This window comes from Podarcis erhardii (genome assembly GCF_964252035.2).
Source record: "Podarcis erhardii genome assembly, chromosome: Z".
Classification (NCBI taxonomy): domain Eukaryota; kingdom Metazoa; phylum Chordata; class Lepidosauria; order Squamata; family Lacertidae; genus Podarcis; species Podarcis erhardii.
The window spans coordinates 41,749,680-41,773,111 of record NC_138504.1 but is presented as its reverse complement, the minus strand read 5'-3'; the positions used below and the strand labels follow the sequence as shown (position 1 = coordinate 41,773,111).

Below are 23,432 nucleotides of genomic sequence, written 5' to 3'. Positions count from 1 at the left end.
TCTAACCCCACTGTAAGCTGTGTGCAAGCAAAGCAGGATGAATGCTCAATAAGTACGCTGTCTGGAAGTAATCTGGGGTGTCAAAACCAGGGTTAGGTGGCTTCATTGTTTCAGATAAATTAACACAGATCATTGTGATATTGCGTGCATCTGTAGCACCAGTACATGCTGGCAGCCAAAATTTCTGCCACCCAAATCTGTCTCACAGACAGAGAGCCTCAGGGGGAGACAAGAGCCCTAGTTCAGTGGCAGAGCACATGTTCGGCATGCAAAATGTTTCACGTGCACACACACACACACACTCACATGCAAAGGCAGAAACCTATGTTTTGGTGTGCTGGATGAATCCTCTCTTGCCTTTATACTTCAGCATTAATCAACTTACCTGGATGACCAGAGAGGCCCGGTTTGCTTCTTGGGTTTGGTTGCCTGCTTCTGGTACTCCATCCAGCCACTCACCAGCTCGTGGATGATCATCAGATAAAGGAGGAAGATGAGGATGGCCGGGTCCATTTGGGGCACTTCTGGGTCTGCTTCATTGGGCCCGGGGGACATGGATGCAACGGAGCAAAAGGCAGAGGAGGGATAATTCTTGTCTGCTCTTCCGTCTCTGTCTGGCAAACAGGAGGAGTGGGGATGCAAAAGCAGCTGTCATAAATGATGGCTTGCTGGCTGGGACCGTGCAGAGTGATTTACTGCTGTTGGAGGCAGGAGGCAGGTGCTTTCCATGCCGCTGAGCAGCTCTGATGTGGCCACACATGTTGTCTCCGTCTGCCCCTCTGCCTCCACCACCATCTCTCGTCTGTCCGCAGGCTGGCTCCTGTCCTCAGCTCTGGTGCTATTTACTGCATCGTTCTGCGGATGCCTGTGCAGGCAGACGCAAGAACAAAGGAGCGTTTTGCATCTTTCTTGAGACACAAAACAAGCTTGTCTCCAGATCAATCCATTGGGAGGAGCAGGAGCAGAAAAAGCACTGGTTAGCTGCCTCCCTTACAGTGCTGCAGGGGTCCAAAGTCAGCTTATCCAGAGGACCTAGACTTCTACGGACAGTAGCCTTCTGCAAATATTTTGCAGAGGGGTAGCCATGTTCGTCTCTTGCAGCAAAGGCTACAGAGTCTTAAAGACTAATGAAGGTTTTGGGAACGGAGTTCTTATAAGAAGAATGGCTACGTTTGCAGATTCACCACCAAGGCAGGAAAACGCTGGCATTATTCTCTCGCCTCTCTGTGCGTTTAGTATGGCGATCGCCTAAAGAATGTACTGCGAGTTTAAATCTGGCTTTGTTCACACCCTTACACCCACAGATTCAGTCAAACTCCTGAGTTTTGCTCCAGTCTTACTTTTGACTGTCTATTAAGGATTGAGAAGAAATTCAGTTCAGTTTGCATTTAATTTTTACTTTTCAAAACATAGCAATTCTTCAAAATTTACAGCTCCTTGAATTTTGCGGTGCGGTTCTCTAGCCAAGTAAAGCATGTGAAAACGGATAAACTGAAGTAAAGTGCACATTAAAATGCATAATTGCTTAAAATAACATTCAAAAGTGCATTATATTAAGCAAAATTGCTTGTCATAGTGTATAGTAGGCCAAACTGCATATAATAATTTGTACATTAGGAGAAATTTGCACTAAATTGCTGATAAATTTTCATGAGGCCTTTTTTAAAAAAAGGGAAGGAAATTGCAAACTGATGTGGAAGTTGAATTGAATTTAAGACTGGCAACATGGGGAACTGGGAGAAACCAAAATTGACGAAGCTGCCCATCCCTACTTCCTAATGATTATATTGGCATTCTTTATGCACAATGCTCTAGGAGAAGGAACAGGTTATAAAATAGAATTTTACAGAAAGTTATCAGATTTTTTTCAATGAATCCAGGGACTCTCTCCCTCCCTCTCCCTCTTTGCACTGCGATCCCCTACAGGCTTACTCAGGAGTAAGCGTTAGCAGAAACCCCCTCGTACTGCTGCTGCCCTGCCCACCTGTCTGGGCATCTGCTGCACAGGCATTGTCCGGTGGCTGCCCATCCACGCCGCGGTGCGCCCAGTCAGTGTGTCCGGGGCAGAGCCAGTGGTGAGCGAGTGGGAGGAGGCACACCTGGGCCGGATCAGCTTGTCTCCTGCTTACCTCTTGTCTGCAATGGCCAATGATGAGCTGGCTGACAAGCTGAGCCACTGATTGCAAGTTGAGAAGCACAATGGCAAAGCCGAGCAGCAGCCACAGCCGCCCAAGCACCACCTGGAGGCCAAGCCAGAGCCTGAGCTGCCGGTCTTGGACAGTGGCGTCAACGACAAGCTGAGCGCCAAGTTGCAGTGACCCCTGCGCAGCTCTCGCCCAGTGATGGCACCTGGCAGCGTGTCTTCAGCTCCTACACCGAGTCCCCATATGATGTGTCTTGTGCACAACACATCATATGGGGACTTCCAGAGAGGAAAAATAGCAGGTGCCACAGCAATGAGCAGCTCCTGAAGCCAGCCAGAGCCAACTGTGCTACCAGGCTGGCTCCATGCTGCTGAGACTGCTGCTGCCGCCACATTTCCCGGGGACATTAGATGAAATCCGGGGATGGAATTTGTCCAGGGACAAATTTGCAAATCCGGAAAACGGGGACATCTGGTAACCCTAGTTTTACATGGAAATTAGTTCCAACCCAAGAGAGCTTTGCCTGTTTAGGAGCACTTGTTGCATCAAGCCACTTGTTATATAAAAGAAAACAGTCTAACTATGCCATACCTATAGTACGTATGAAAGAGTTAAGGCCTTTGCTATAATAGACTTCTGCAGTATAAACTGTAAGCATCAGTACCTAAGTATTTTGGTACAGCTGTATCTATTGTGGTATGCACATGTTCATGTGCTGGCTACTTCAGGAAAACTTGAATGTACATGTGTATATTATTATATGTATAATAATGTGCTTACAATTACACAGTATTATAACAATGCAGGTAATATGCAGAAAGGGATGTAGGTGGCACTGTGGTCTAAACCATTGAACTTCTTGGGCTTGCTGATCAGAAGGTCAGCGGTTTGAATCCCCGTGATGGGGTGAGCTCCCATTGCTCAGTCCCAGCTCCTGCCCACCTAGCAGTTTGAAAGCACATCAAAGTGCAAGTAGATAAATAGGTACCACTCCAGCGGGAAGGTAAACGGTGTTTCCGTGCACTGCTCTGGTTCACCAGAAGCGGCTTAGTCATGCTGGCCACATGACCCGGAAAAACTGTCTGCGGACAAATACCAGCTCCCTCGGCCTATAGAGCGAGATGAGCGCCACAACCCCAGTGTCGTCTGCAACTGGGCTTAACTGTCAGGGGTCCTTTACCTTTACCTTAATATGCAGAAATTGTTTGAGTGGAGCCAGTGTGGGGAATGAGTTGCTTCTCACTGATATCTAGTACAAGACAGGAATGTGGGGGGCAGGGGAGTCTGTGTGGATAAGCTGGCCACAGAGATTTTTTTAAAAAATCCCACTGCTACTCCAGATGCAGGCTGCATTTAAAACATAGGAATCTCCCCACCGCCACTACCAATTAATCTTGTAGCTTTTTAAAAGTTGCTCAGAATTGTAGCTTTGTGAAAATAAGCTACACAAGATTCTCTGGGGTAAGCATTTTGCTTAAACATGCCAGATTCTTGCAATGCTTACAGCGTACTTGGAAGGTTTGTTCAGTTATTATGCCCAATATGGGAATGAGGAGGAGGGACTCAGAGACAATTGTCTAGCTGAAGCACTACAGAGCCCCAGGCGACACTTGCAGACCCTTCCCATATGTTCAGCAACGTGTGTAATAGGAAGGTACATCCTGAGGTTTTGCTCCTCCCATCCCAACAGGGACACATTTGGAAGCAGATGACATGAGCAATCCATGCGCTGCTGCCACCACTCCCAGCACCACCCACCTGCTCTGCCACTGCTCTTTGCCTTGCTATGTCTGCTATTGGTAGAGCAGCGGTGCAAATTTCACGCAAGACCATGCTAATGTCAAGTTCTCGCCCAAAATCGTGTGAGATATTGCACACTCCACAAGATCTCATGCAACTTCAGTCAATACTGTATCTCAACCAAAATGAATGTGCTGTGGCCCCAAACCAGTGTTTTTTCACTGTTGGTAGCAGGGCACCCACAGGGTTGCTGGAACATCAAGCCAGAGGCCTACCTAGTCTAGTTTCCTGTTCTCACAGTGGTCAACCAGATGTCCCAGTGGGGAACACTTGCAAGCAGGACCTGAGTGTAGCAGCACTCTCCCCACATGCGAATCCCAGGAATTGGGCATTCAGAGACTGAAATATGCTCAGAGTCAAGAGTGGATTTCATGCTCTTTATTCAGCTCATGGTGGTGAGAAGGAATGGAAGTTCCCCCACAATATCTGCTTTATATACATTATTTACACAATGGGCTGCACGTGATTGGCTAATTCCAGGATTCTCCTGTAGGCCAATCAGGTTGTGGATTCACTTCCACCTGGAGCTGGATTGGGTGGCTCCTGTGGACCAGTCATACTGCTGCATTGTTCTAGGACCAATCAGACTGTTGCATTCTGAATCCTATTGTTCTAGAACCAATCAGACTGCTGCAGTTTGGATCCTATTCAACACAGTACATAACAGAGACCTACTGCCTCCAGTAATGAAGGGTAGAATGTAGCCATTGTGGCTGGTAGTGGTATATTTCATTTCTTTTCCTGCTTCTCCTTTTTTTGGGGTGTGGCGACTTTCTGTGGAAAGGGGGAAAGTTTTTTTAAATTAAAGAAAATGAATCAAGTATGTGACGTTTAAGTGGACTCAACCATATGCGTGGAAAGCAGCTAATCCAGAGCAAAGTTTATAAACAGAGAAACAGAGTACCACATGGAAGGAAGTTAGAATCCGGTTCCCATAGCAACAAAGGCAGTTGCCAGGCTACCTGAGAAAGGTATAACTGGCAGCATCCTTGCTCCCATTGTGCAAGTGGTCCCCCTCATGGCCCAGTTCAGCCCATGGATTCTGCTATTGTTATTAAGTCTCTCCTTCAGTCTTGGCAGTGAAAGCGGCAACCTGCCCAAGGTGAGTGAGGACAGCATCAATATTTTTTGTTAAACATAGAAAGTGTTCTGCTGCATCGCTCCAATGACCCATCTAGTCCAGCAGTCTGTTAACATAATGGCCAACCAGATGCCTTTGGGAATCCCACTAGCTTATAGAATATGATTACTTCACTGAAGTTACGCAAATGTTAAATATCACAATGGTTTGTTGATGCCTCTTCTTTTTAGATCAGGGATGGAGAAGCCCAGAGGCCTCTCTAACTGGCCCTGAGGACTCTCCCCGAGCCACATCCCTTGCCAACCCCTATTTCACACCCTCCTGTATCATTTGAGTAAATTGAACATCTGTGTGTTTGCCCTGAAGGTCCAACCCTGAGAGCACCAGGACCATTCCTAAATGTTTCTGCTTCTACTTCTGGATGTCCATTCGCCCTCACTTGGGCACTATCTGATTTTAAACTCTCCATTCTTCTTTCGAAATAGGGATGGGTGATTCATTCTCCATGTCAGTTTAGCCAGAAAGCAAACAACTTCTCTCAGGAGAGGGGGAATTGGAGTGGCTCATTTTCTAAACTAACGCAGGGGGCTTATGAAATCAGTGTGGGACAGTATTAGTAAGATATAAATGTAGGAAGATGGATGGATGGGTGGTCTTGTGATGCAACAGGTCAAGGGGACAGAATGTTCATTGTTAGAAAGCTCTGCCCCACTATCTGATCATTCTGGTGCCTTTGGAAGTACGGTACTTTTTCCCTTTAAGCTGCCCCTTGGCACCCTCCCTGGCCACCTTTTCTACACATGAGAAGATGTCTGCTTCTCCGATAAGCCAGCCAATTCTGTTCCTCACAATGGATGCAATCTTAGAATGAGCAGATAGGGACTGAAAGAGTGACTGTCACTCAATGAATCTTAGCTGGTTTATTTATCGGTTGTATTCAACTAAGTCCTGCTCAGACTGAATAAAATTATTCACCCTAAGCTATTCATGCCTATTACCTTCAATGGTCTACTCCGAGAAGGAGCATCATTGAACACCTATTCATTCATTCATTCATTCATTCACAAAACCAGCTTGCAGTCACGTAACACAGACTTCGTTTGCAACAACAGCAATCACGAAACAAACATTTCATAACAGCAGTCTAACTGTGATTAGAAAAGCTAAACAACAGGAGTTAAGAATAAAACCTAGCACCGCACTTGAACTGAAAAAAACGAAATACAGTAATTAACACTGAAACAAGAAGAAATGTAGATCAGTTTTTTAAAAACTATTTAAATTTTTTTATTAATGAAAACTTATTTTATTACTTGTTATTTTATTATTACATCTATATTCCACCTTTTCTGCAAGTAGCTCAACGTGGTTGGTTACACACTTCTCCCCTTCTGCCTTATATCCTCAGAACAACCCTGTGAGGTAGGACAGACTGGGAGAGAATGGCTGCCCCAAGGTCACCCAGTGAGTTTTGTAGCTGAGTGGGGATCTGAACCCCAGTCTCCCTAGTCCTAGTCCAGCACTCTAACCACCACACTGGCTCTCTTATTAATCCGTTTTAACCAATTACATCTGCATTCATTTGCATACGAATCAAGACAAGACTGTTAAGAAATGATGATACGTTCTGTGTTTTTAGACAGTGCATGTATGTCACAGCAGATGCCTGTAGAGAGGGAAGAGTGGTAATCTCTTCTGTTCCATCTGCAGTTTTCAGAAACACTTGTGTTAAAAACAATTAACATTAGCAAACAAAGGATTGCGTCCAATGTTAGTCACAGTTGGAATAGGCCCAATTAAATTAATAGACATTAATAGACAATAGATCTGACCACTTCAATCGGCCTCCTCTGAGTATAACTTAGTTCAGGGGTAGGGAACCTTTTATTGGACAGGGGAGAATAATACAATCATAGAATGGTAGAGTTGCAAGGGATCCTGAGGGTCATCCAGCCCAACCCCTTGCAATGCAGGAATCTCAACACATGGGGGCCCATCCAATTTGAAACCATACAGGACCCTGCTTAGCTGGGTCAACTGTGGGAGGTGGACAGGGGCAACTCACTTGTACATCTTCTGACATCATGATGACATCAGGTGGCTATTGGGTGGGCAGTCCCACCCATCTGTGAAAGGTGACCCATGGAGAGGTATCAGCTTTGGTGGTGCATTGCTCGCTAATGCACAGAGACATCAGTCCTGCTCTCTGCTTTGCCAGCGCATTTCCTGCATGGGACCCACTGATGAAGCTGCACCAAGCAGGATTGAACCCTGCCCCGCCCTGCCCATCAGCCCATGTCATCCAGTAATGTTGTCTGATTGACTAATGACAAGTGAGCCTCATGCCCTAGAGGAGTCCCGACCACCACCATCACTGACTCAGCTTAGTACAACCCAAAAGCAACATGTCGCCTGCTGAATTGGAGACGCCCTTTGAGTTGATTACAAAGGCTTTTAATTAATTAAGTTCCATTTATTAAACATTTTGGCCCAGATAAGAAGTCAATCCCCCTTTCTGTCTACCCACTGGGTTTGATTGGGTCATGGGCACAGTTCTGAGACCAAAAAGCTAGACCAGTTTTTCCCATGCTCTGGCCCCCCACTTATGCATTTTTCACCTGTAGTCCCCTTGGAATATCCTGGGGGCCCCTAGGGGGCCATGTGGTCCCCGGCTGGGAAACACAGTGCTAGACCACACACTTATCGCAGGACAGCACAACCAGTTTGCTGAATGGTTGCAGGAGGGTTGCGGGAACCTGTTTTCTCTTTCTTACTCCAGGCCGTCTACATAGCAAGGAGACATTCAACCAAACATGCAGAGGAAAGCTCCCCCAGAACTACACATCCAATCAGAGCACATGATACCTCACTAGAGATCATGCTACAAGTCCTGGCTGCTAAGCCATTCCTCCACCACCACTCCTTATGTAGTTTACAGAGAACAGAATTAATACCCTAAATTACAACCTAAACGATCCCTGCTGTTGCATTTCCAACAATAGAGAGTGAGGACCACTCTCTATTGAGGACCACTCATTCATTCCCTGAGCCTGAGGTTCCCCATTCCTTTGTTAGAAAGCATACTTTTGCCAGAACCTCCTCTTGTCCTATTGTGCTCAGGTGCTCATTTCATTCTACCTCCCCTCCCCTCCCTGCTGTGCACATAATCACTCCCATCTTTGCAAACAGGTCATTGGGTACCCAAATGTACGGAGGAAGTCAAACGAAAGTTGCCCAGAAGGCAAAAAGCAAGCCCACCACCGTGGAACCCAGCTCAGCACAGATCATTAAGCAGCCACGGAAGAGGAAGAAGCGCATTCGGAGGCGGCGAATAAAATCTTGCGGCTCCCAACGGCAAAGGACCAAGCGCACCAGCAAGCTCAAAGTGCAAGGCAGAAGCTGCTCAGCCCATAGGTAAAGGGCCACCTCTCGTTGGCTTCTTCCCATCTACAACTCTTCACAAGTGGCACCTAATACCTGCACTGCATCTGTAAGAACTCAATTGTATTGTGTGGCAGCACCAACCCTTTGGAACTCCCTGCCTATTGATACCAGGCAGGCACCTTTGCTGTATTCTTTTTGGAGCCTGCTGGAGACATTCTTATTTAGAGAAGCCTACCCAGATGTTTTAGGGATGTGGGTGGCGCTAGGACTTGCCGATCAGAAGGTTGGTGGTTCGAATCCCCGCGACGGGGTGAGTTCCCGTTCCTCGGTCCCTGCTCCTGCCAACCTAGCAGTTTGAAAGCACGTCAAAGTGCAAGTAGATAAATAGGTACTGCTCCAGCAGGAAGGTAAACGGCCTTTATCTTCCGCTCCGGCAGGAAGGCATCCACCCTTCCATAATCTCAAAGTGTACCATTATCTGGGGTTGGGCGCTCATCTTGCTTTACTGGCCGAGGGAGCCAGCGTTTGTCCTCAGACAGCTTCCAGGTCATGTAGCCAGCATGACTAAGCTGCTTCTGGCAAACCAGAGCAGCGCATGGAAATGCTGTTTACCTTCCCGCCAGAGTGGTACCTATTTATCTACTTGCACTTGACGTGCTTTTGAACTGCTAGGTTGGCAGGAGCAGGGACCAAACAACAGGAGCTCACCCCATCACAGGGATTCGAACAGCCAACCTTCTGATCGGCAAGCCCTAGGCTCTGTGGTTTAGACCACAGCGCCACCCACGTGCACTAATAGTGCATTAGTGGTGGGTTTATACTGGACCATCCACATGTCATTCCACTTTATTAGCTGTTCCAGGATGCTTCTTCAGTGTTACTGCATTATTGTTGCTTATAAGCACAATAAAAACTGAGCAAAGTAAATAAAATAAAACGAACCAGAGCATTTGCAGTATGGAAACAAATGCAATAATTTCAGCAGGAAGTTACAGGACATGCACCGGTTGGAAACAAAGCAGCATGTCTGTCCTAGAACATTTGCAGCTGCAAACAGTATTGAGAGCGGCATCATGAGTGCATGGTGAAGAGAGTGCCTGTTGTAATGCCAGGAGTAGAGATGATTCCTAGCAGATGTTTATATGCTTTTTGTCTTGTACAGGCTGCCACTCCAAAGCCAAGAGAGGTGTTGCTGTTTCAAGGGGGCCGTAGTCAACTTCACTCCAGAACCCAAAGTTGAAATCCTTCCATTCAAGGTATCCAAACTATATGAATTACAATTGCAGTTTTGACCCCAGAATGTCCCCTATTTCCCCCTGCCAGTGCTGCCAGCACCACAGCCCAGGGAGGAGAATGAGCCAGCGCTTGTCCCTAGCTGTGGCAGCGAGGGAGAGTCCTGTGGCCTCTCTGTGGCCTTCCTATGGTCGTGCTTGCCAACCTCCTCCCTTGGGCAGCTTGTAGCAGCTCCTGGGGGGTGAGCAAGGAGGAGGAGAGGCTGCCACTGCTGAGGCCCAGCCCCATGTGACAAGCTGGCTCTGAGGGGCAGGCAGAGGGCAGCGCTGCCCTGGGCAGGTAGGAAGGGGGAGCGCAGCAGAGGGCAAGGAGCATTTTTCTTCAACCGTCTGGAGGTGGTTGGAGGATGGATGGCAGCCAAGAGATTGAGGTTGAATCCTGACAAGACAGAAGTACTGTTTCTGGGAGACAGTGGGTGGGCAGGTGTGGAGGACTCCCTGAATGGGGTAACTGTGCCCCTGAAGGACCAGGTGCGCAGCCTGGGAGTCATTTTGGACTCACAGCTGTCCATGGAGGCGCAGGTCGATTCTGTGCCCAGGGCAGCTGTCTACCAGCTCCATCTGGTACGCAGGCTGAGACCCTATCTGCCTGCGGACTGCCTCGCCAGAGTGGTGCATGCTCTAGTTATCTCCCGCTTGGATACTGCAATGCACTCTATGTGGGGCTACCTTTGAAGGTGACCCAGAAACGACAACTAATCCAGAATGTCAAAACAAAATAAAAAAATTCCTTCCAGTAGCACCTTAAAGACCAACTGAGTTAGTTCTAGGTATGAGCTTTCGTGTGCATGCACACTTCTTCAGATACACCTGAAGTGTATCTGAAGAAGTGTGCATGCACACGAAAGCTCATACCTAGAACTAACTCAGTTGGTCTTTAAGGTGCTACTGGAAGGAATTTTTTTATTTTGTTTTGACCATGGCAGACCAACACGGCTACCTATCTGTAATCCAGAATGTGACAGCCAGACTGGTGACTGGGAGCGGCCACCGAGACCACATAACACTGGTCTTGAAAGACCTACATTGGCTCCCAGTATGTTTCCGATCACAATTCAAAGTGTTGGTGCTGACCTTTAAAGCCGTTAATGGCCTCAGTCCAGTATACCTGAAGGAGCATCTCCACCTCCATCGTTCTGCCCAGACACTGAGGTCCAGTGCTGAGGGCCTTCTGGCGGTTCCCTCGCTGCGAGAAGCCACGTTACAGGGAACCAGGCAGAGGGCCTTCTTGGTAGTGGCGCCTGGCTTGTGAAATGCCCTCCCATCAGATGTCAAAGAGAAGAACAACTACCAGACTTTTAGAAGACATCTGAAGGCAGTCCTCCTTAGGGAAGCTTTTAATGTTTAATATACTACTGTATTTTAATACTTTGTTAGAAGCCGCCCAGAGTGGCTGGGGAAACCCAGCCAGATGGGCGGGGTATAAATAATAAATTATTATTATTATTATTATTATTATTATTATTATTATTATTTAAAGCTTTGTGTGCCCACATCTAATCTTGTCCCTTTCTTAAAAATCTTTTTTTTTTATTTTACCAAAGAATAAAATAAAATCAGGATTAGGGTTTTTTTTTTAGGATAGCGGAGGGTGTGTGCGCTGTGTCCCATTGGTGTAGTGGTGGTGGAAATGCTCTGCAGGTGTGGGGAACAAAAAATGGGGGTCAAAGAGGGTCAATTGGGAGCAGTGAGAAATGTTCCTATCTTCATCTGATGCATGTTGCTGGGTATGATATTATTTTTTGGAGGGGTGTTGCTGCTGTTATTGATACTATTCTTTTATATCTTATCATATGTGGACATTGTTCAATTTGGTTGTGCACTTTTTGATGTTGTTTTATTTATTGTTTATGACTTCTTTTTGTAAAAAAATTCCTTCCAGTAGCACCTTAAAGACCAACTAAGTTAGTTCTTGGTATGAGCTTTCGTGTGCATGCACACTTCTTCAGCATGCACACGAAAGCTCATACCAAGAACTAACTTAGTTGGTCTTTAAGGTGCTACTGGAAGGAATTTTTTTATTTTGTTTTGACTATGGCAGACCAACACGGCTACCTACCTGTAACTTCTTTTTGTAATTAAGTTCCCCGCCGCCGCCCCCCCCCACGTTGTAAGCTGCCTTGAGCATGGCTTTAACTATGGAAAGGCAGAAGGAAAATAAAAATACTGTATTTTCCCATGTATAAGACTATATCCCCCCCCCATTATTTTTTTTTAAGTTTAAAATCTTCCGGGTTGGCGCCATCGCCGAATGGCGGACTCCCTCCGAGCTCCGGAGGGAGTCTGCTCGGCAGGGGCTGGGTCCTACCGCACCGGCGATGCGGGGACCCTTAAAAACCACGGCCAGAGGAGGCCGTGGACATGGAGACTCGGCTGGCACCGTTAGCGCCCTCCCGACTCGTGAAGGAGCCTTTTTAAAGGCTCTGGATCGGGTGCCGGGGAGAAGCGTGGTGCTTGAGTTCTCTGCTATCCCTGCCGAGCGCAGCCGCATGCCATCCGGCGGAGAGCGCTGACTTCTTCTATTGAAAATTTGGATCTAAAAGAAGAACCCGTGAGTAATTGGAATATGGACTAAAAAAAAGGGGACAAATTTTTAAAATTTGGAGCGAACGGGGGAGGTGGAAAAAAGGAAGTCAGCCCCCCCCGAAATTGTAGAAGAGCCAAAACAAAGGAATGGATAACTAAGATCGAGAGTAACCTTATTTCACCGAATTAGCAACTTCGCGAGGGAAATTTATAAGATTGAGCCGGAGGAGAAAAGTGGAATTTGTATTAAAAAGCAACACCCCCCCCCCCGGAATCCCTGGAGCGATTCGTGAAAATGCCTGGAGAAGAGTAACGGAGGTTTTGACAGGTTTTGACAGCTGTCAAGGAGCTGTCAAAACGGAAGAATGTAACAGAGACTTGGTTATGGACTTTGCCGGTTACATTTGATATAAGTTGGGTATAAATTAAGGATAAACAAGTTATTTGGACTGGTGGATGGGCTTTGGAAGGGAACTTTGTTACGGGAATCCATCTAGAGGAGCTGAGGGATATTGCATGTGTTTTTGACAGGAAACTTGTGCAGTTGAATAGAACTTTTAATCTCCTGGGAAACTGCAGAAATGGAACACTATTTTGTCTACAGAGGTCTACACACTACAGGAAACAATGGAACTATCTGTTGGAAAATGAAAGGATCATGATGTAATGTTTTGTTCCTGAACAACAAGCCTCTGCAGGGATATTAGAAACTTTTGGAGAAAGAACATTTCTGTGGGAGAACAGAGGGGGTCGTCTTATACACGGAATGTTGCAATTATTTATTTCTTAATTTTGGGCTCAAAAAATAGGGGCTGTCTTATATATGGGGGCGTTTTATACACGAAAAAATACGGTATGTATGATTTATGTATGTATGCATGTACTTTCCCTTTGGAGGGCTTTAAAAGAGGATCTGACAAATTCACAGAGGAGAAGGCTATCAGTGGATACACCATGATGGTTATGTTCCTGTCAGAGGCAGTATTGCTTCTTAATACCTATTGCTGGGAATTGCAGGTGGGTGGGGGGTTGCTGTTTTGTTTGTGGGGTTCCCAGATGCATCTGGTTGGCCACTGTGAGAACAGTAAGACCAGCCCAAGACATTTTGGCCCTTTAGGTGAGCCGCAAAATGGTGCCTCCCTCTCCGCAAGGGAAGAAGGGGTGAGTGAAGATACTGTACTGGGAACAAGTGGAGAACAACCATCTGCATCAGGTTCTGCTGCCCCTGTGGATCCTGCTGCCTGAGGCAGTCACCTCACCTTGCCTCATAGGTGGGCTGGCCTTGACGATGCTGGAGTAGATCCAGCAAGGCTCTTCTTAATGATTTCACCGTTAAACCATTGCTTTGTTTCGTACACAATTCATTCTATTCCAGATTAGTGACTATAAATGGCATAATGCATTTATATTTATGTTTTAAATCTAAGTCAGTTGCCAACCTTTGAGTAACAAGCAACTAACAAGTCTAAGTCGCAGGGATAACAATTTAATACTAAGTGTGGCAGCACCAGTGCTCTGGAACTCCTGTCTATTGGCGCCAGGCAGGTGCGTTGACTACATTGTTTTAGATGTCTGCTGAAAACCTTCAGCATGCCTATCCAGGTGCACAGAGCCATAGCAGCCAATCAGGCTTGAAGCTGGTTTAGATTTGTGATGCAGATGTGCTATCCTGCTCCTCCTCATGTCTTCCTTTCCTTTGCAAATACAGGGACATTTAAACATTCCTGGGGTGAACGCTAAGGAGAAACATGTGCCCAGCAAAACAGTGGAGAGTTCTGAAAAACGAAAAAATGTTATCAGCATAAGAGAAAACCCAAGGTAATGCAACCACAAGACTCTGTTTTGAATAAACGTGTGGTGCCCTCTGGAAACTATTTCCCCCATCGTCCTTAGCACAGGTGCATAAGAAGCTGCCTTGTACTGAGTCAGACCATTGGTCCATCCAGTTCAATACTGACCACACTGACTGGCAGCAGCTCTCTGGGGTTTCAAATGGGGGTCTTTCCCAGCACTAAGTAGTGCCTGAACATGGGACCTTCTGTTTGCAAAGTGAGTGTTCTACCACTGAGCTATAGCCCTTGGATAGAAGTTACCCAACAACATCTCCCTATTCTCAATGCCATTCTGAGATTTTATGATCCAAAAATCAATTTTAAGATTAATTTAAAATTGCAATCCTGCATACCCAGGATGGGAATGGTGTCCCCTTTCAGAGCCCAGAATTGTGAGAGAGGTGCCTGTACTCTTGTCACAGCAGCAAACTAAATTTCACAATGTCCTATAAAACTTTTAAAAGTCATCCTTAAAAGCTTTAAGGACATTTCAAACTTTAATTAGCTGCTGTTGTGCAAAATGTGTGTCTGTTTCTAGGTGACTTTGCCCACAGTGTTTTGCTGTGAGGAAGGACCCTGTAGGTTAAATATTGTACCTGTCTCCTTCTGCTCCACACCCCAGGGCTAACAGCAACTTTGGGGGTGGGTATTTTGAGAAGGAAAACACCAAGGTTACGCACCACCCTCTTCTTGTGCTACAGTTTTCATCAACATCAGAGGCATCCACTGGTGCTTTTAAGATTCTAAAAGCACACTGGGATATCTGATTACAGATCACATTTAACTCACTTCTAAAACCACACATTGTCTGTTGAACCATGACTGACAGATTAACACTCCATGAAGCTGCTGATAACATAGGGAGCTTATTGAGGGTGTTATATGCAGTTCCCTGTCAGGGCTCTTAACACAAGCCTGCAGCAAGACAGTCTCCTAGAGCCTGTACTTAAGGACTCCATGAGCATCTAACTCACTGTGCCCGCGCACAACAGGATTTGCTTTACAGAAGTGCTTTTGACATCACCAGCCAGAAATAGCTCTCTGGCACATTTAACACATAGTACGATTGCAAGGGCTCATCCACACTTCACCTAGTCCTGTGCCTAGAAAGCACAGGGCTGAGTGGTTTTCCACTTGTCGCATGCTTTCTAGGCACAGGTCCAAGCAATTTTGCATTTGCCCCACAGCTTTGCCCTGGAAAACCCACTCTTTACTGCTGAATTGGAATAAGCAGCAAGCCATGGGAAACCCGATTGCCATTTGGTCCACTTCAGAAGTGTTACCGGAAAAATTCGAGGGCTCCCTTGAACAAAAAGTAAAGACACCAACCAGAGTAAATTGAGCAAATCAGCAGCCTGTAGGCTTGGCCTTTATTGACTGTTGCAACAGGGTGCTCCCCTCACTTGCAGGTGAGAGGAAAGACACAGAAAAATGGTGTGCAAGACCTTATAAAAACTTTTGAAATTCCCATCCTCTAGGTCAAGCCCACCCCCAGAAACATCATGCATACATTACAGAAAGGAGGGGTTGAGGGAGGAGTTGTAGTGGTAACCTGAGTGTCCTGTCACCTGGCTGGTTCCCTTCTCCTCCTCCCCATGAGTCATTTTCTGAAGACAAAAGGTAGTCGCAGTTTCCTGCCCCCTGAGGGAAGATCTGATCATTGTCCTTTGTTCCAGTCCATGCTGAATCCACTCCTATATGCAAGTTCTTTGTGATCTTGATTGTCTTCTGTCTAGGACCATCAGGGTTGGCATAGCAACTGGGCAGGGCTCCTGTGGATGTGCTGGGATGGTGAAGGGATTATGGTGCCCTGTATCAAACCTTCCCCATTTTGTAGTCCTTCCTTCATGGAGTAAAATAAAAGTAGAACAGTGCAAATCCGATGCATGGTTGATTTTCTATGAATTTATAACAGAAGCGTAGCATATGTAGTGTGTGAGTGTATGTGTGAAGTTTGTACAAACTGAATGATTGGGGGGGGGGGTTTCCTGCTACAGAAGTAAACCACAGGCTTTCCTGGAGGAAAACAGTGGGACAAGCTGAGTTGTGGATGAGCCCATACGGTCAACATCAAGAACGAATAGGTGGGCTCAACTTGAATGACAAGTCTTTCAATGTAATTTAAAACTTCCATTCCTACATTCAATTCAATCCCTTTGTCTCCCATACTGTCTGGACAAAAAGGTTGAAACAACCCAGCGCTGTGGAGAAGAGGCAATATCAGGCAGTCTCCGAATACCAGTTTATATATCCAGGTAAAACAAAACAAAAAGTAAACCCATTGGCTATCTATAGCTAAAACTGGAATGCTTTACAAAGACTGTCCCTGGTCTTAGTATATTAAAAATGGTCATTAGCTGTTGCTGAGAAAACAACTCACAACTTAGAAGTGATAAACAGAACAGAGGGGCAATGGACAAATGATACACAGTATGATGGCCATTTATTCACTATGCAAATGAAACTGGTCTTCAAGATACTCTCCAAAGTATCTTTGCAGATATGGCTATCCTGAGTAGTATGGCTTGAACTGTGTTTCCCCCTGGGAAGAACAATTTGTAATGGATAAAACTACTTTCGTGCTGTTCTCAGGACTTTATATGCTGGATATTAGGATTATGTGTATGGATTAATAGGAATAATCTATGTTAATATGTGGCCGGATATTTGTAATGAGTGTGCATTATGTTATATAAATGTTACTGTATATGTAAAAACCAATAAAGATTGCTATATATATTTTTTAAAAACACCACCCTGTGCAAAGTCTGCCTTGCTGTCAAGACTGTTACCCTTTTGAGTATGGCGCCCATTATGTTTTATAAATCTGTCTTTCCTCCACAGGAAAGTCCGTTTACTATTGCACTGGCAAAAATGAAAACCAACAGCCTTGTACCCTCTCTACAACAAATGCAAGACATAAGCCATTGATCCAGAACCCTCAGTGCCAACAGGAGACAAAGAAAGCTCAAAGGTACAGTTAGGATTACCGGTAGTTTCCATAACCTGAAACCCTGGGGAGCTTCTGCTTGTCAGTGTGGGCAATTCTGAACTAAATGGACCAAAGGTCTGGCTCAGTATAAGGCAGCTTTCTATGTACCTATGGCTAAGAAAGGGCTTCAGCTTGGTGGTAGAACATCTGCCTTGCATGCAGAAGGTCCCAGGTTCATTCAGTCCCCAGCATCTCCAGGGAGGACTGGGAATGGCTCTGGTCTGAAACCCTGGAGAGCTTCTACCAGCCAGTGTAGACAGTGAGCTAGATCTGATGCATTTAAAGGCAACTTCCTATGTCCCGAAGCCTATGTAATGTTAGTACTGGAATAAAGGCATGTTCATTTCCTCAGTTGGCCCTGCTTCCATTTCCAGCCCCTTCCTCTGCTGAATTTTGGATTGTAAGTCGTTTGGAGCAGCAGCTTAGAAAAGTGGCATGTGAGGGCATTGCTGCTTAGTGACAGCAATCCTTCTTCCTAAAAACAGAAGTTGGTTTGTATGGGAGGCAGTGGTGGCTGGTACCTGTTGAAACTGGTAGGGTGGAAGATGGGGAGCCCAACAGTAGGTGGCGCCAGAGCCAATGATAGGCTGAACTAACTAATTCTAGCTTTGCCCCATCCTCCTCCCTGCTGAATTTTACAAGAGCAACACTGACACGGAGGAGGAATCCGACATGCACCCTGGATTTGTAAGTATTTGGGCAAGTTGGGGCTGGCTTGGCAGACTGAGCTTGCTGGGGTCAGTGACCTATTTGCCCTAATGGACCAGTCCCCACTGATGGGAAGAAGGCATTCTGGCTACTTATCCTGGGCCCAAATTCAGCGAGCAGTTCACGAAAAAGGATTAGTGCAACTGTCTCTCTGTGGTCCCCACACCCCCTTGCTTCTTCCTCTACACCTAGGGGGAAAGCAAGCACTGATGCCAAATGCCTGATTGGCGGTGAGTTTCTGAGAAGCATGCCCTTGAACACCCTACCGCACGGACTTGCCAGCCTGACGTACAAAATCAATAAATTGGTGCTTGTCAACAAAAAGGCAGAGGCGTTCCCTGAAGAAAACCCTGCAAGCCCAGCAGAGCAACAGACAGCTCCTGAAAAAACAGTGCCCCCAGCAGACGTCTTCCATGGGTACCCTGCAAGGAAAGGAGGCAAAGAAGGATGGAGTGGAGATATGGGCTATGACCCAGACTGGTTCATACAAGGAGGTGCTAGGAATGCGCCTACTGAGTCCCACGCGTGTCCAGGGAGCCCCCCGAAGCTGAGACCCGTGTCGGCAAAGGATTGCTATGAAGGCTTTTCTCTGACCCAGCTCTTCAGCAGCAGAGAGAAATGGAATGGTGAGACTTTTGGAGAAGTGGACACCACTGGAATCCAGCCGGGCCTTGGTGCGAGCAGGAGAGCCGCTATCACTCATGCCCGGAGTGCCATTGTCATCCCATATATCAGCCAGGACTCCTCCAGCGAAGGCAACTGACACCATGGGTGCCCAGGTCCCCCCCCCCCGGCATGTAACCATTTGCCAGCCTGCAGTGAGGGAGAATGTGGCTGGAATGCTTGCACCCCACACCCGTGAGGGAAAGGGGCAGATAAACTCTTTTAAAGTCATGAGGAGCTGGAGGTGCAAGCCCCCAGGGACTGACACCTGGTGGACTTCGGATGCAGAAATCCCAATTTCACTGTCGAATCTAGCTGAACAAGGACAATGTTGGGGCAATTTTTTTAAAAATATACTCTAGACATGTGAAAGGCTTGACAATAGCAGCAGCAACAATAAAATCTTATTTCACAAAACTATTTTAAAATATATATATATATTTGAGAATGAAAGCAAGGAGTCTAGCTCAGTGGTCTTCAACCTTGGATCACTGGATGTTCTTGGACTACAACCCTAACCCTAACCCTAACCCTAACCCTAACCCTAACCCTGGCTTTAGGGCTAAGATGGCCAGAGATTATGGGAGTTGTAGCCCAGGAATATCTGCAGACCCAAGGGACCAGAATACTGGTCCACCTAATAAGAAGGAAATGGGTGGAAACAGCAAGGCTGAACATCAGGAGGGACTTCCTAGTACCACAAGCTGTTTGACAGTGGAGCTGCCTGCCTTGGGAACTGGAGATACTTAAACTAAAGCTGGACAGTCATCTGCCAAGGATGCTATAGCTGCATCCTATATTGGCTTATAAGACTAGGAGTTAATTCTTGCAGCTTAGTTTAGAATACTTGGCAGAGGATCATCTGTCTATTCAAGGACCATAGGAGAGAGAGAATTAAGAACTATGGCTCCAATTGAGAGGGGTGCATGGAACACTGGCAGTGGTGTTGCTTTTTTGTGCTTCCTTGCCAGTCCACCAACTCACCTAGGGCTACTTCAAAGCTTGTGGGTCATGACTTTGGCACTTTAAACTGCCTTCCTGCCCTGCATCCAGGAAGATGCTTACATGCACTTCTCTCTCTCTCTCTTTTAAATGATATTTATTAAAGTTTCCAATAATACACATAAACACAAACAACATTACAAACATACACACATACACAAACAAAAACAAGTATAATTTCAATTAAACCTTATTTTCAATGACATACTTCCATGACTTCCCCACACCTCCCCTTCTTGTATTCCAATTCCATATATTTGATTCAACAAGTTCTTATCCCCAATTTTTAACCTTATTATATTTAGTTCATTGTTATATTTAGTTCCTTATTATATGACCAATTTTACCTTATACACCTCAGTCTTTATACTTTAAAATCTTTTTCTAAGATCGACCCCTGTTCTCTTCCACGGTTTCCCCATTTTATCCTCATAACAAAACAAACTAGAAAAGAGAAGAAATCAAAATATGCTTATACACCCTTTGGATTCCCAAACTCCCCCCCCCCTTTCCTGGTTTCAATCCCCAGTATATATCAGTCTATCTATTCTCAGCCTGGGGACCTTACGTCAGAGGCTCTCAATTCTCTCTCAGTTCCTCTTTGCCAGTTTTTTTGGTAGTCCTTTATGTAAAACCTCAAATCTCGGAGAAACCCTGTCTCGATAATGTCCATTTTTCTTCTAACCAGACCTCTATATTCGAAAGTGGAGTTCAAATCTTGTTTCTTAATCCTTTTGAATCTAAGTGACCCAAAAACTCCAACTTCCATCTTAATCAAATTTGTAATCCATAGGTCTTCAGGTCTCCATCTAGGTAGGTCTCTCCGTTCTTCATTTTCCAATTCAGGCCAAGTCTTCATCATCCAGTTCTTATTTTCCTTTATGTCCTTCCTGCCAGGCCTCTGGCCTTCCTTAGCCTTCTGCAGCATTGTAACTCCTCCTTCCTTTCCCTCCAGATCATCATATATCTCTTGTTCCGCTTTCTCAAATTTATCAAGTTTCTTTTCCTGCTCAGCTGCAAAGACTTTTGTTTCCGCTACAAGGGCTTTTGGTTCAGGAACAAAGACTTGAGTCAAGTCCCTTCCATTGTCAGTAAAATTGTTTACTGTTTCATTCAGTGCCATGACCCCTGTAGCCAAAATATCAGTCTGTTCTTGAAGCTTTCCCAGGAGATAAAAAGTCCTGTTCAGCTCAGTAAGTATTTTTCCACTTGCAGCCATTCTTGCAATGTCCCAGAACCCCCTCTAGGGGGATTATGGATACTTACTTTCCTTCTAATTCCAGTCCCAAAATCAAAATAACTTGTTTTTCGACAATTTATAACCAAATTGTAGCAAATCCAACTGGCAAAGGCAACAAAAACAATGTTTCTTTTTATTCCCCAACTTTGACAGCTAATTTTGACAGCTGTCAAAGTCTTCTGTATCTTTCCAACAGGCTCTCTCGCAGATCACTCCCGGGTCCCGGGGGGTTACACTTCAGCTCTCAAAATCAACTCTTATTCTCCAGCAAAATTACTTGTACTGTCCAATCGTGAAATTAATAACTTTTGTTCAATAAAGAAGAAGATATTCTCTCGACCTTAGTTATTTAGTCCTTGCTTTAGATTGTTTACAAGGCGGGGAGACGGACTTCCTTTTTGCATCTTCCCCGATCGTGCTAGATTCAGAAAGAAAATTTCCCTTTTAAGTCCAATTTCCGTATTACTCACGGGTTGTTGCTTTTAATCCGAATGTTCACAGGAAAAAGTCAGCGCTCTCCGTCCATGGCATGCGGCTTCACTCAGCAGGGGAAGCAGAGGGCTCTCAGCACCGCGCCGCTCCCCGTCCCCCGTTCCACAGCCTTTAAAAAGGCTCCTTCGCAGGTCGGGGGGGCGCAAATGGTGTCCGCCGAGTCACCAAGTCCACAGGCTTCTGCGCCTGTGGTTTTTTAGGGTCCCCGCGTCGTCGCCGCGGCAGGACCCGACCCCTGCTGACCCGATTCCCTCCGGAGCTCGGGGGGGAATCCGCCATTAGGCGATGGCGCTAACCCGGAAGTCCGCTTACATGCACTTCTCACTGAAGATGCACTTCTTTGCCATTGACTTTGATACCCAAGGTATTTTCAAGGTGACTGTGATTTAACAGTTTTAAAATACTGAATTTGAAATTATTGTTAACCTGGAGCTGCTGTTGAAGGGCAGGTAATAAACAATACCTTCAAATAAAGGGCTGTCACATGGATGATGGATCAAGCTTGCTTTCTGCTGCTTCAGAGGGCAGGACATGAACCAACAGATTCAAATCACATGCATGGAGTTTCTGACTTAGCTTTAGAAAGAACTTTTAGAAAGAAGGTTTTTAAACCAAGGTGGGTGGTCATCTATCATGGATTCTTTAGCTGCAATTCTTACATTGTAGTGGGGTTGGACTAGATGACTCCTGGGGTTCCCTTCCAACTCTACAATCCTATGAATAATGATGCCACCTCCTCCCAATAACCCTCACATGTTTCTAGGTAGGCACTTGCTGGCAGCCTTGACACTCCCCTGCATTTCTTGCCATTTCCTTTGCTTTTTGTGTCTCTAGAGGCAATTGTGGGGATGGTTTGGCAAGAGCTGGTCAGAAATCCAAGCAAATGTTGTTGAGACCCCAGGTCCTGGGATAGGAAGGTCTGGTCCTAATGGCTCAGACAGGTCATGGGTGGTGCAGATCTTTGTTGGGAGGTCGTGCTTTGCCTCTGAGGGCACTCCAGGTCTGGGCAGAGCTGAACCTGGATGCAGAAATCAAGAAAACCTTTTTCACTGGACCACAAATCCTGGAGGCTGTGCTATGGCCACTGATACTGTGACACTGTGGTCAGCTGTCCCCTCTCTTCATACTTAAGAGGCAAACTGCTCAGACCCAAGAGCAAGCTCCGAGATTGGGGACAGCAATGCAGCCTTAGGGTCAGCCGACAGAATGCTCAGGCAGGACGGTACTGCACCCTAGATGGCACCATGGAAGCAAAGCACAAGCGCTAGGGCTGGAGAACCCTGTAGGCATTGGACTACAACTCTCATCACCCTTGACCTCTGGCCATGCTGGCTGGGGCCGATAGGAGCTGGAGTACCTCCAGCAGTACTTGGAGGGACTGCATGTTACCCCTCCGGCCCTGTGCTCAGTGGGTCAGGAGATAACTCTGGTGCATGGAAGCCACTATTAAGAGACCCCGCCTGGTACATTAACACATTCAGTGGGACTCACCTCCAAACCAAAAGGGGAATTTGTGAAGTAAGAGATTAAGTAAACGGACAGCCTTTGAAACTTATTTCATTGTCTTCTCTAAAGACAATGAAAGCTAGTGTGGTGTAATGGTTCAGAGCGGTGGACTCGTAATCTGGTGAACCAGGTTTGCTTCCTCACTCCTCCACGTGCAGCTGCTGGGTGACCTGGCCTACTCACACTTCTCTGAAGTCTCTCAGCCCCACTCACCTCACGGAGTGTTTGTTGTGGGGGAGGAAGGGAAAGGAGATTGTTAACTGCTTTGAGACTCCTTAAGGGGAGTGAAAGGCGGGATATCAAGTCCAAACCCTTCTTCATCATCTTCTTCTAAAAAGAGAAGCCAAGCTAGAAGAAGATGCCTTCACCCCAGTATGGCTCCCCTTTATCACATACTCAGCCCAACAAGACAATGACAAAAATCAACCAACAACATACAAATCAATATGGCTAACCTGATCCAAAACACCCATCCACCCAACTCACACATGAAAACAAAGATCACCACAGCCAATCACAAACAACCAACCACACCCTAGGCCAACCCCAACCTCTCTCACCACCAAAGAAACCCAAGTGAATAGCAGAGAACCTGCACAAGCAACGCTGACACAAAACCCCACATATATTAAGAAAAATAGAAACATTGCCACCCACCCCCACCCCCCTTTCCCCCCTCCACCTCTTTCCCCCTTTTCTTCCTAATGTCTCAACAAATGAAACTGATCTGTAATAAATGTTATTTGAAAAGAGAGAGACATTGCACATAC

At 46.1% G+C, this 23,432-nt stretch overlaps 1 protein-coding gene across 1 annotated transcript; it reads left to right on the top strand.

Annotated features, from left to right (window-relative positions):
• Positions 1-4,895: 4,895 nt before the first annotated feature.
• On the top strand, positions 4,896-18,875 carry LOC309333797 (uncharacterized protein). Its single transcript, XM_081847707.1, has 7 exons — positions 4,896-5,046; positions 8,215-8,439; positions 9,572-9,665; positions 13,936-14,045; positions 16,244-16,314; positions 16,904-17,033; positions 17,952-18,875. Exons 2-7 carry the CDS (start codon positions 8,231-8,233, stop codon positions 18,520-18,522), a joined length of 1,185 nt encoding a protein of 394 aa, XP_081703833.1. The 5' UTR covers positions 4,896-5,046; positions 8,215-8,230; the 3' UTR covers positions 18,523-18,875.
• Positions 18,876-23,432: the final 4,557 nt, after the last annotated feature.